The sequence below is a fragment of the Opisthorchis viverrini genome (genome assembly GCF_000715545.1).
Source record: "Opisthorchis viverrini unplaced genomic scaffold opera_v5_163, whole genome shotgun sequence".
NCBI classification, from domain to species: domain Eukaryota; kingdom Metazoa; phylum Platyhelminthes; class Trematoda; order Opisthorchiida; family Opisthorchiidae; genus Opisthorchis; species Opisthorchis viverrini.
Window position 1 is genome coordinate 915305 of NW_008751821.1, and position 13056 is coordinate 928360.

A 13056-nucleotide genomic window follows, 5' to 3' on the forward strand; every position below is an offset into this window, starting at 1 on the left:
CGCCATTGAGGGCGCGACTGGGTCATATCTGACAATGTCTCTAGCCATTGATGTGGCCCGTCTCGGGGTCCCCATCCAAGAAGACGGCAGTGACCAGCGCCGCCGAACTGAGGAATCGAAAAAGTTCAAAGAGAAGTATCCATCAAGAAGATTTTCTTGTTTCTCTTCCGAAGCGTTTCTTGGATGGAAGGATTCTCATATGGTCAGTGACCATATCCAAAGGGGCAAAATTTTATGTGATACAAATGCTCCTGGACGTTTTGGATAGTGAAGCAGCAGTAAGACATAGGGATACGAAAACCATGTACATTGTCATCAAGGCTTTACATCAGTTTTTTGTTTGTCAAACATCTGCTTGGAACCTCAAATCCTCAGGCCTTACAAGTTTCTCCATGAAGACCGAGGTGTTCAGTAGTTCACTATAGTCCACTTCATCGACTTATGGTGACCCTGGTTGCTGTACCCTAATGGGAAAATTTTTCACCGCTAAATTTAGACGCAAGTCGTGATTTTATTATGACAGTTTTATTTGTTCACTATAATTTGATATCGGGCGGGGAAATCGTGGGTTAGGGAGGCAGAATAACAAAAAAACGAAAACGATTGAAAAATAACAAGTAGTAAAACGTGTCGCAGATTGTCGCAAATCCAGGACAGCGCGTGTACCGAATGCTCTAAAACAAGAAACGTCTATCAAGTGCGTGAAGCGGTGTGCAAAGCCAGTTGGTATTCAAATCACAAGTTACTAAGGAACATTGTCAGAATCCCGTGTTTTTCTTGGGGTTTCCAAACGTTTGTGACTGTCTTAAAAACGTCCATCTTTAATGCAGCACTTATATAAAAGTAACTGACCGTTGGGACGGAAACACCAGAAATGTTCGTTTGCAGTTGAAATGTTAGTAGAATCGTCGGTCTGCTCTCAAAGAGATCTTGTCAACACTGATCACAGCACAGTGGGGTAAAACATCTTGTTAGTCTTGAGTAAGAGAAGAACAAAGTGATAACTGGTACCCAGTCTTTCACAAGATTTTGAGATGCCTATACCTCCAAACATTCATTCGATAAATCCGGATAGAAACTGATAGCAAGAACGCCATTGACGTTGGCCGTTGGACATATCCTGCAACCCATGAAGCGAAGCCCAGGACGGATCTCTTTCACCTCGCCCTAGAAGACGGGTGATTCCGACAGCATTCAGACTTTTCGTAATCTCCTTCGTACCTTCATGACGGATGAAACTTTGGTCACTTGGTAGCGCCTTTCCGAATCCGACGTGAAACACAACGCTGTTCTCGGTCGAGCAAAAATCTACACGCGTGGCATATGACCGAGCCACGGCAGCTTGCAGTGTTGTGTTCATTCCACATTCATCAAGTACCCGTCTTCTGAATGCCCCGGTGTGAATCCTTTAATACCTCCCGTAGCTTGGAACTTGTGATCGCCAAGAGCTGTCCGGTTCAAAAACTGCATGTGCCACAACAAATCTCAACAGTTTTCTCGTGTGAATCGCATGACGGATGATGGAATAGCTCTGGTCAGTTTTCCTGAAGACACACTTCATTTTATGTTCAAATGTGAGTGTTATCATCTGCGTATTCCAGATCGCCAAAACCCCGCCTACGCAGTTTGAAATCTGGGGGTTCGGAAACTTTTCCACATTACCTTTCAACATCTTACGAATCACAACATTGAATATAAAACGAAAAAAGTGGTCCTGTTTGCAGGAGACCATTGCCAGTATTAGTTTTACGCGAACTCCCCATGCACTTACAAGTCTGTGAACATAAACGACGCGGATATCCACAAGCTTCTGGGACATTTCTCTGTACATAAATGTGCAGTAAACGCAGCCGAAAACACTCTCGAAGTCAGGGAACACCAAGATTTTACGCCGTCTTTAAGTGTATGACTGCATGTCAGGGCATGAACATTAGGTTCACATACCCTCTACTCGACCGAGACCCCGTTTGCTGCTCTCAAGTATTTTATGGGATTGTCTTTAGGCGACTAAGGTTAATTGGCGCCGAGGAGTTTGTTGTGACCGCGATGAAGCCCCCGATCCCTCACTGTCAGTTCATTTTTTGAAGGCAGTTACTATCTTAGGCTAGATCACATTGGCTCAAAGGCCTGATAGCAAAGCGTTTGCTGGTGGTTGGTGTAATACTACCATCGTCCAACTTTTAGGGGACTGTCGCCACACTTTTTCTAGCCTACCTTCCCTCAATCTGCATAGTCGGATGACTGTTTTAGACAGACCTTTCTCCCTTTATCACAGACGGCTAGTTTCGCACATGCAGTTCTCAGAATAACACAGTCGATTACGGAACTAACAGCGTAAGTTAAGATTTGGTCATAGAGACGACTCTCACAGCAGGGGTTTGTGGTCCACTAGAAGTGATCGCTTTCGAACAAATAACTGTACACGCATTTCGAACTGAAGAATCTGTATTCTTGAGGCTTGATTGCAGGTGACAGGTTGGGAGAATATCTCAAACTAAAAGATACATGTTGCGACCCAGAATACTAATGGATCGATTTGCGTCTAGGAACGGTATATAATAGACTGGCAGTTGAACCGATCACTCTGGAGTGCATCTTCGATGGTCGATTCAACCTCTAGTTGTCCGTCTGTCAACCGCGTCCGATGGATTTCATGCACAATCTAGTATCGTAATAACCTGAAAACCATGGTCACTAGATCTTCTGTAAAAGATTTGGGACGCTGTAAGAACCGGTTTTTATTTTAAAATGTGATATAGTACTCCAAAATAAGTTACTTAACGACCACTTGAGAACTTAACACCAGGTTCGGTTATCGTACCATTTAAAGGGAATACTATGGTTGATGAACTGTTAGTTTTCGTGCACTCTGAAAGCGCAACCCGTTGCAATTTAGACGGACAAAATGGCGCTCCCACTCCAAATCTCGGAGCTATACTGGATTAATTAACGTGTTAGGAAGCTGATGGTGCTTTGCATTTTCTAATGGATCATATGGAGACGAAGCCTGTTGCCCGAATTCGAGATGATTATGTTTTCCAGAACAGCCCCCTTGTGTCAGCGACAATTTTGAACTGAAGGTTCTTCTCCGCACGATGTACTTTTCCATCCATTCTGTATAACTAGTCATTTCTGCCAAGATACTGATGTGTTGGTCTATACTGAATGTCAGACAGTCAATGATTCGAGTTGGTTGAGCTATTTGAAGACTAAAATCAAAATGTCACCGCTCCAGCTTGGTGAAGACTGTCATGAGAGGTATTTATATATGTGGCATGTGTTTACTTTCGTCACAGTAACCGCAACAAAAGTGACCCAGTATTAACTGAATTTCTCTGGTGGTAGCGTCACTGGGAGAAATCGATGGTTTCGTGACTTGCTGTCGAAAAAATGTTTGACTACACTCTTCCTATTTGTCTTATGTGGTTTGTGATATAGAGGAGCACAGGACGGGCGAACCGTTATATGTCAGCGGAACACCGAAGGTACAACGGATAGGAGTTTTAACCTACCGGGAAGAGAGACCTAATCGGCAGCTGAAGAAGCTGTTTCGTACAGCAAATGTGCGCTTCTGCTGTGATTTTGTGTTCACTTGATGACTTTGCTTGTTCTGATATTTGATTGCCATAGTTTCAACAGGGATCACCCCGCACACACCTACATAATTCCTGTTTGAGGAGTAGAAGCAGAACTCACATGCATTTACACATATCCACCTAGATTTCTAGCTCATTTCATCTGTTGTGTGATATTTTCTTTCACCCGTTTCCTTCTATAGCTTTCCACTCGCCCGACGGTAAAAGAACTCCAGCAGCGTCGGATTATCCGTTTCAATGATTATGTCGAGATAACCGAAGCAGAAGTGTACGATCGACGTGCAGACAAACCATGGACACGATTGACTCCGCGTGATAAGGTATACACATCCTTTTTCATGTTCGCTTGTCACCAATCTTGTGGATTGTAGTTGTTGGTTAACCACAGGAATTTCATGCGGGTTGTGTTGTTTTCAATCACAACTTGGCCTAGTGTTATGATGTGAAATATCGTCTCATACAATTGCATCGTTTTAGACAACCGGAATCGCATTCTTATCAGACTGTTCACATAACACCCTTCCGGTGCCTAGCTGCCATGCCACCCGCAGCAAGCACGATGGCTGGGATATTGCCAGGTTGCACAAGTCTAGACAGGGGAATTCGAGGGATAGAGGTCGGGCTCGAACCACGGACCTTCCGGCCAGTAAATTCGCGCTCTAACCACCTGAACCATCTGCTCACATACTTCACTCAGGAACTTTTTTGTTGGCTTCTAAGCCGATTAATTTTTTTAGACGTATTGTGATTTGCTCAATGGCAGCCGAGCTCCTTGGTGTTGCGTGCGCTAAGGCTGCGACATCTTGATTGCTTGCTTTCGATTTTTAATACAGTAATCTGTACCAAGTTGGATCTTCCTAGATTGGAGTCACTTGGAGCTCCTTTTTTAGAAGCCGTCTACCTCTGGCTGGAAAGAAGTGTGTGCTTCCTCCCATAGGATCCCTCTCAGCATTCGACGAGTGGTTACTCTTAGGGAACACACTATTGTACAGGCCAGTTCGTTGCCTCATCAAGCTATACTCTAGAAACGGTCTATCACGTGCCAAGTGAGTTTTTTGGGTTGGACTGTTTAACCGATGTGCACTTGACAAGTACGTTGATCAACTCTTTTATTCATATTCTATCCGTTTCGCAAAACACAGAGCATGAACAAAACTTACGTTCATATCACTGGTTTGAACAGTTCTGGAATAACTTTATTCTCTTCACTTAATCGCCTTTCCGAATTAGTACGCATCCAATTCGACAGCTTTAACTGGTTGTTGTCAAGACCGAAGGCGGTTCTGCCACACTGCCAAATGATACTTAATTTGTGCGATTGTTAAGCAGGTCATACATCCGAATTTTCGGTCTGTCTTGATGCATCAACCAGTTGTAGGCTCACTCACCTTTGGTAGCATAACTTGGATTATTGATATCTCTGGTCGTAACCCCTCTTCGAGGAGTTCCTTCGTGTGGTGTTTTCTTCTCTTATGCATGATGCAAGTTTATTGACTTGTTACCTCATCTGATGTGTTACAGTTCACCGTCCTATACTGATCCTGCCGCATGACTTGTTCAAAAAGTAGGGCATTTCGATCTGGACGCATTTTTTCGGTCAACTGGGACTTGACTGTAGTTGCAACTAGACTAGGTTGGTTTGAGAAGTCCAGCCCTCGGTCGGCTTCAAAGTGACTGTACCTCATAGTCTTCGTTTCCAGAAAAAAGTTTGACCAAAGGCGTTCGGTTCTATTACATCAAACAAATGGATCGATAGCCCTTGTGTCCTTTTTCAGACACACAGCTGTGGATGTTTTCTTTGTGATTTGATTACCCTACAGAGTGGAAACAACATAGTTCTGGTTTCCGGACGAACAATTGGGCTGGCAAAGCTTTTTTTATGTTAGCAAACTGTATGAAATGCAAATTTGTTAACTAACGAATACGTACGGGGACACTGAATAGGCGTAAAACATATTCGCAGCAATAACCGTGATCTGACTCTAGCGTGGAGTGGAAACAGAGAGATAATAATTCATGCACACACGTTGATTTGCGGTGAACGCTTCACCGCTTTGAGTACATAGTATACTTGACATCTTGTTGTTGTTCTTCCTGAGTGGCTTCTGTCGCTTCTTAGTTGAACTCAATCAGTCAGACACCAGTGCACCTTTTTGAAACGTGTTTTATTCGTCGGCCTATATCATTCTAAACGAACTCTATTCACGGTCAGTCGTTGATTTGCCTACTTCATTCGATCATACGCTATGGTGTTCACGCACTTCATGCTATCCGACAGAATGGTCAGACGGCCAGGACACTGTGGACACCTAAGTGGGTCACGATAGGGAGTGAAGAATAAAAACTGATTTATTAAGCGCTTCATCTGTTTGCACACTGCGCTCCACGTTCACTTGAAAAGTATCAGACGTTGGGTCCGCGTGTGAATTGTTAGGCTTAGTGGCTATTGAGCGGGACTCACGCGCCCTTTAGGGGTGAAGGGATGTACTTTCGAATAGTTGGGAAACACCTTTTTTATCATGAAAGCATTCACCAGTCCAGTGAGAATTTCGCGCGTTTGTGGTTATCTTGACTCCGTTGAGTCGGTCGCTCGTGACGGACTCCAAAAACGTTTCGTTTTGTGCATCCAGTTTACCGAATCGTCCATGCTTCCATCCATTGCATCTTGGAGGTAAGCAAGCACAGCGCGGTTCCGAAGACCATCTAACGTTCACCCCGTTATTTCATCGACGAAGAGTTTGAACATGAGTGAACAGAGTCGGCATTTTTTCCATTGAAGCCTTTTCAGTTTCCAATACTGTCGTGTCCAGAAGTGCGTGATTCAGGGTCATTCCCTGAACGTTCTTGTAGTCTTTGTCCCTGACAAGAGGCTCCCCACAAGTTGGTACACGAATCAAGTGGAACAACCTGAGAAATTTCCAGCACTTTCTCTCCTATTTCGACCTTCTTGATTTGCCACTATTCCTGATCTGCGTATCTGACATCTGGTGATGCCTTGAGTTTGATTGTGGTTGTCACCCTTACAAAAAGTCACATGATCCTAATTATAGCCTTGCTCCTAGCTGAGAAGCATCCAAGTCGATCGCTTGGTTCCTATCCATGACTGTTCCGATGATTTGCAATGCAGTCCCTCGTGTTCACCTTCAGTTGGCGGTTTCGATCGTTATGTGTAACGCATTGGGAACTAATGCATGGATAGCTGGGTGGCATTGAACCTGAAAGTCCAAGGTTCGGCTTCAGTTCTACATCTCAGATTCTTCTGCCCAGGCAAACCGAGCCTGAGGAACCTGATTTAGTTGGCGGTTTACATATTTCGACAGCTACTTAATTCATGATTGCACAAACTGATAAACTCAGTGTGCACATGATCAAGGCGTGAGCTACATCCACCATCATTCTTGGCTTCCGAAACGGAGTTTTTTGAAGATGAAGCTATTTGCGGGACGACTGTGGGAGCAGTCCTACTTTGCAGTTGTTAGGCTTGGTCTCTTCGACTCGAACATCCCGGGCGTCTGAAGACATTTGATCACTGAGGTTCTCTTAGCATGACAGGCTTCATCTGGCTGCAGTACATCCGCATAAAGTTATTTGTCGGCAATTGTCAGTCCAAATCTCTGGGGGCAGCAAAATGCTTGCTGAAGGGAGGCCAAATAAAAGCGACTAGTATTAAATTAAACTATCTAAGACCTACGAGCCTTCGTTGCCGGGGTCACACAGTATCTCTTGCACATAGAAACTTACAAAACATGATATGCGACCAATCCCACTGATGAGCATACCTGCAATTCTTAGTCGAATGGCCAAACCGACGTTTTTCTGTTTTGGTCGGGCTTATGTTTAAGCTACCAATTACACTTTTTGCAAGTCATCGGTGAGGTGTAGTCCCCGAAGTTTCACCGGTCTTGCCACTTACTTGACCAGCCATTGTGATTGTCAACGAGTTCCTCTCAACACTGTAACTAGTGTCATTTCCCAGGAATCACCGTGATATCTTGAACATCGTTCCGACTGAAACATGAAGTGACCCCTGTTCCGCATATCCAGTTGAAGGATAGTATGAACGAGTGGCTCTCTATTCAACAGCACTTCAATTAGCCTACGCATTTACGCTCAATTTGCTATTTTTGAGCAACCGACTAATGGGAATTCACGGACTAGGCCTGCCAGATCGTTATCCCATCCATCAGTATTCCCCAGCAAACCCACGGACGAGTTCACCTTTTGACAGTAGAAAAGCATTGTGATCCGGAGACGGAGAACCTTTCCAAAGCTTACTTTAGGTGCTCTACAAGTTATCTTCTCGAAGGACGTTGGTCGTTAGTGAGAGGTGAGTGCCAGGGCTATGCATGGTGTCGGAAGTTCTGCTTGTACTGTTTCCAACCCGTGCAAGGAAACTACTAGATTTCATAACTGTCAGTCACTGCTTGATGTGAAAGAGCATTATTCGGTTAGACGTCATCTCAAAAGGAAGTATTCGTGTGGACAGAGAGAACTGGTGGAATCAGAAAGTAAAGGAAGCGAGGAAAACTGGTGCAATATCGAGTACCTGGATGCTGTTTCGATTGTCTAATAGTGAGTCAACCAGGGATAATATTGGAAAGCTAACAGACAATAAAAGCCTGTTTTCAGATCTCTGGGCAGAATATTCCCAACGCTGGCTGACCTCTGTCAATCCACACATATTTTGCATTCAACGTGCTCAGATTGAGTCGCGGTTCATCAGTTTAGGTTCGCAATCAGTTCAAAAAGTAATGATATGCTTTCCTACCTTGAAATGCCATCTGGCCGTCAGGCTAAATAAGCTTCCGCTAGAATTACCGGAAGACAATGATTGGCCTCGGTGTTGTGCTTTGGTCATCAAATTGTTTGAACTAATTTGGAAACAAAAACCATTCTGTGGGGATTGGAATAAACCAGTCATCGTGTCATCTTCACAGCCATAGAAGTGCAAGCGTCACACTCCGCAACTCCGCCGGCTAGTAATTGGAGGCTAAACTGTTCTGCCATAAGTGGCTCATCAGCAGTGTGGTTAACTCTCACTTAGACAGGACATGACACTAAAGTTGACCTGTAGTTGTGTGCTGGGCTCCTGTTAGGCGAGGTTCGCAAAGGATATTGAGTCATCTTCACTGATGGCGTCTTACTCCGTTACGTCGAGCAGATGTGTTTGCAGATGTAGGCGCCATGTCCTCGGTTCTTCCAGTTATTTCCGAGGACATCCTTCCCTCATGGTTGTATGACTGCCAAGCACTCTGTTTTACTACGGGCTTGTTACTGTCGTTGGAGACCTCATTTGCCCCAAACGGGACTCAACTGGCAGTGAGCTGCCCAGAGATATTATTCAACCTTGTGATTAGTTCAATGTCTGTCAAGCAGCAAGTGACAAACCCTATTGTCACTGTGAGGTTCTTCAAAGACAAATCAGTCATTTCCAGGACCAAAAAAGCTCTCTTGGTTCTTGGGGGTCACTCTTTCGAACTTCTGTTGTATTTGGAAGAGGAGGATTATTTCTTCGAAACAACGTTTCCCCTCGAGTAGCTGCCGCTTATGGTGGCCATGTGGTTAGAAACTGCTGTGGGTAGCTTATGCCCCGTTTATCTGTTCATCCTTGTGGTGGGAGACCACTGTATATCATGACTCCACAGGTGACCAATTCAAACAATTGTTGATTCTTCCTGTATAGGGAGGGAGATACATCAGCTGTCGGGCGCTTCCTCACCTCATCAGAGAGGAATTACTGTGCCTGCAGCCCGAACTGACTTCAGGGTACAATGAACTCGATGTTAATTCAATAATCAAAACCTTAGCAGAGGATACGCTACTTGTAAGAAGCCGTACTTAGAAAACAGTTTGTAGCCAACAGAAAACTCGTGTATTATACCTACTTGACGAACTAGACGGCCTCAATGGATGTAGGTTCACCCACCAACCAGTTATTTGACCCAAACCAACCAAGCAGCTGGTTTTATTTTATCTCAATTTCCTAGTCTTTTCTTCATATCTACACCTTACTTCTCAGGCTGACATTCGACGTGAGCTGAATGAATTCAAAGCCAACGAAATGGATGTACATGAACAAAGCCGACATCACACCCGGTGAGTCGACCGAGCCTTGATAGTCTCGTGATGTGTCTCTAATATTATTTGCTTCCGTTCTTAGGGATCTGCTCATGTAATCACCTACCAAAATCATCTGTCCGTCAGAATCAGGCTGCTAGGATGTCTTTCTTAGGCACACGAGACCTTTTCCGTCTTGTAGACTATCTCCACCACTAGGTGGTTGTTGTTGCTCGTGCTAATAGAGCTGACTTCGCGGCGACCCAGTCCATCTTCTTAGGGTCCCTTTCTGGCGCCATCAACTACCCCCGATCACTTTTCAGTCCGACCTCCTGAGCCATATCCTCGAAATCCTCCAGGAAAGTTCGGAGGTCCACATCCTCGAAAGGTTGTGACCACGGGATTTTCATTTGGATTCTGGTGATGGCACCAGCTGAAGGGAAGATCACCCTCAAGTGCAGAGTTAACTGTTGACCAACCCGAACTTAGCGGTCACAAGCTATTAGACACGAAAGTAAAAGCCTCGTTTGTAGAGTTTGTGAGAAGCGAACATTCTCAAGCGTCTTCTTGGACTTATCTGGACATTTTTTGAGTATTAAGTATTAAACAAGGGTAAACGAGCACTGGAAAGCGGTTCCAACCGTCCATCGGATACAGGGAAGATTCTTTGACACGTGATCAGGCACTACTTGCACGTTCCATCAGTAGAATGCATCGTTACAGTGGTAGTCGTGGGATGTTGACAATTCAGCCTGGGGTTTTCGGAGTTCGTCTGGAGCTGATTACAGAGCAAAGTGAAATTTTCTGGTGCTTCGTGCAGTGAATCGGATTGCAATCGGTTGCTGTGCTGTGTTCGCCATACTCTCACCGAGGACCTTCATCTGATATACTGAAAAAGCGTGAGGCTGGAACAAACAATTTCTTTTATTACTTTCGAACTAAAAATTGGTGTACTTATGAGATGAGACGATACCGTTTCGTCAGTATTGTATTGTATTCACAAACTATCCCTACTCGATTCAGCTCGTACAATCAGGGTCTCAATCGCTTGAGGATTTCATGAATTTCCAACCGATGCTGGACTGAACCAATGGTTGGCATGCAAAACCAAGTGAAATTGTGCCTGTTGATCACCAGCCAAATGAGATTGGTATTAGCATGGCCCCTGTTAAACCTCCATACACCTTGGAGTAGAAACAGAAAACTGTCGACTACTCACTTTTGTGTCTTTTGTGTTGCTAGTAGGACACCTGAGGTGTTCTCTAGCTGCAGTGTGTTGTTACGTTTGGTCTTTTATTGTGCAACGTAGAAAACTCCTTGCCAATAATTCCTCTCTTACGGATAAATAACAATTGATTGTCCACTCTACTACTCCCAAGTTTCTTTTGGCCGACCTACCATTGATCCTTTTTTCGGAAATCGTGACCAAGTGGGACGTGCCCGCGCTGTACTTTCGGACAGCCAGTATGCCCAACCGACTTTATCCCTGGCTTGGTTTTGCGTAGGTTGTAGGCGGAAGAATTTTGACTGCTTCCCCTTTGTCGTTGTAGCGACAGAATATTTGCAAATGTTCTCTTTTAGCACCTTTAGTTTGAAGATGCGTTGCCGAAACAAGTACGGATGATATTTTCATAACGGAAACTACTCACAAGGTTACTGAAAACTCTTCGATAGGATTATCATAAACGAAAGATTCAGTTTAGTCTCTCGTGAAAATCAAATTGATTCGCAAATGTGTGTATTTCTCGGAGACAGTTCAATTTGGGCTCAAGCAGAACATAAGGTTGACGGAAACTCGGGAACTGCGCCTACCTGATGAGCCGCAAGAAGGGCGACACCGGTCGTGAGCTGTCGAAGAGTTTTCACCAACCTTGTGAGTAGTTTCATTTATGAAAATATACTGCGATATCTCGAATATCGTGCTAACTGAATAATGAGGCGGCCTGTGTACAGCACATTCAGTTGTAGAATGTCATAAACGATAGATTCAGTTGAGTCTCTCGTGAAAACCAAATTGATTTGCAAATTAGTGTATTCCTCGAAGTACGGATGATATTTTTGTGCCCATAGATTCCAGACACAACATGGTGATTTTTAGAATGAATTATACTACCTCACTGTTTGGATTCATGAATTTGAAGCGTTGGTTTTGAAATCATCATTCTCTACTGTGTTGATTTCCTCCGACATCCTCACTCAGAAGTATACTATGAATCCTGTAAATACCTTGATCTTTTGTCTTGTTCCCATTACTTCCGACCTAAATTTTAAAACCCGAAGAGATATACCCTCATTGCGCCTCATCAGTTTGTCTTTTTGGCAACTTTTCGGTTTTTTTTCACCTTCGCGCGTCGGATTGTCCAGTTATGCGTTCCTTAGGTGAACAAGGCGGTCAATATTCTACCATACCGTTCATCTTTTTCGCCCACACCTTTTCACATGCTATCACTACAGTTTTGTTGGACATGGGTAGATCATTTCTCTGCTTCGGAATACGTCTTCTTCGGAAAATATTCTCGAGTATGAGGATTGATTGGATTCTACAAACGTTGCACACCCAGCTAAGATTCCCGTAGTTTTCTTTCCACCGATCGGCGTTCTCTCTTCCCAATGGGTTCAACGTGCATGACTAGATTGGGCAATACACACTGAAGAAGTAGTGAACTGTTCTCATTTGTTTGCCCTTTAGACTAACGGAGCATCCTCGTGATTTCGAATAGCCGTGATTAGCAGAGGGGGAGGGTGCACCACTTCTGGATGGATAATTTTTGAGAAACATTGTTTTAAGATAGAAGGGCGTGTAGCGGAAGCCATGCCCCGAAGGCTGATCAATACGAGCTTTAACTCTACAATGCCCCTCCCCCCAAGAGCGAACATTAATGAACACAGTTTTTTTCGGCAGAGGATTCGTTCCCGTGTGTTATCCTCATAGTCAGGTAACATTCCTCCTGGTCTTTGAGCTTACAAGTATGTTCTGCAAGCTAACAAGCTTCTATGAATACAACTATGCACTCCTATCCCATTGGACAATGTTTTATTGTTAGGTGCCTGTGCCCCGACCTAAAGCTGCCACCTTGACGGTCTTTGAGCAAGTATGTTCTGCAAGCTAACAAGCTTCTATGAATACCACTATACACTCCTATCCCATTGGACAATGTTTTATTGTTAGTTAGGTGTGCCCCGACCTAAAGCTGCCACCTTGACGTGGTGGTCGGGCTTCAGTGCTGCAATGGTCCCGCGGGTTACACTGGCTGGAACTTCGTTCCACAAGGTGCAACCATGCCAGGTAGGCCAAAGGGGAGCAGCCAGACCAAGAGCAGCGAGACCCCGTACTACGAGTAATCGTGCTACGAGGCGGTCTGGGGGTAAAGTCGTACTGTCCTCTGCGACAGGAGTGTAAAGG

At 44.5% G+C, this 13056-nt stretch overlaps 1 protein-coding gene across 1 annotated transcript in view; it reads left to right on the top strand.

Moving 5' to 3' along the window:
- Positions 1 to 13056, top strand: part of T265_14252 (hypothetical protein) — a gene marked incomplete at both ends in the record, with an annotated part of 56768 nt that overhangs the window by 30186 nt on the left and 13526 nt on the right. The window contains 2 exons of the mRNA XM_009172769.1: positions 3779 to 3916; positions 9616 to 9692. Coding sequence (XP_009171033.1) covers positions 3779 to 3916; positions 9616 to 9692 — 215 coding nt within the window. The remainder of the gene's footprint in view (positions 1 to 3778; positions 3917 to 9615; positions 9693 to 13056) is intronic.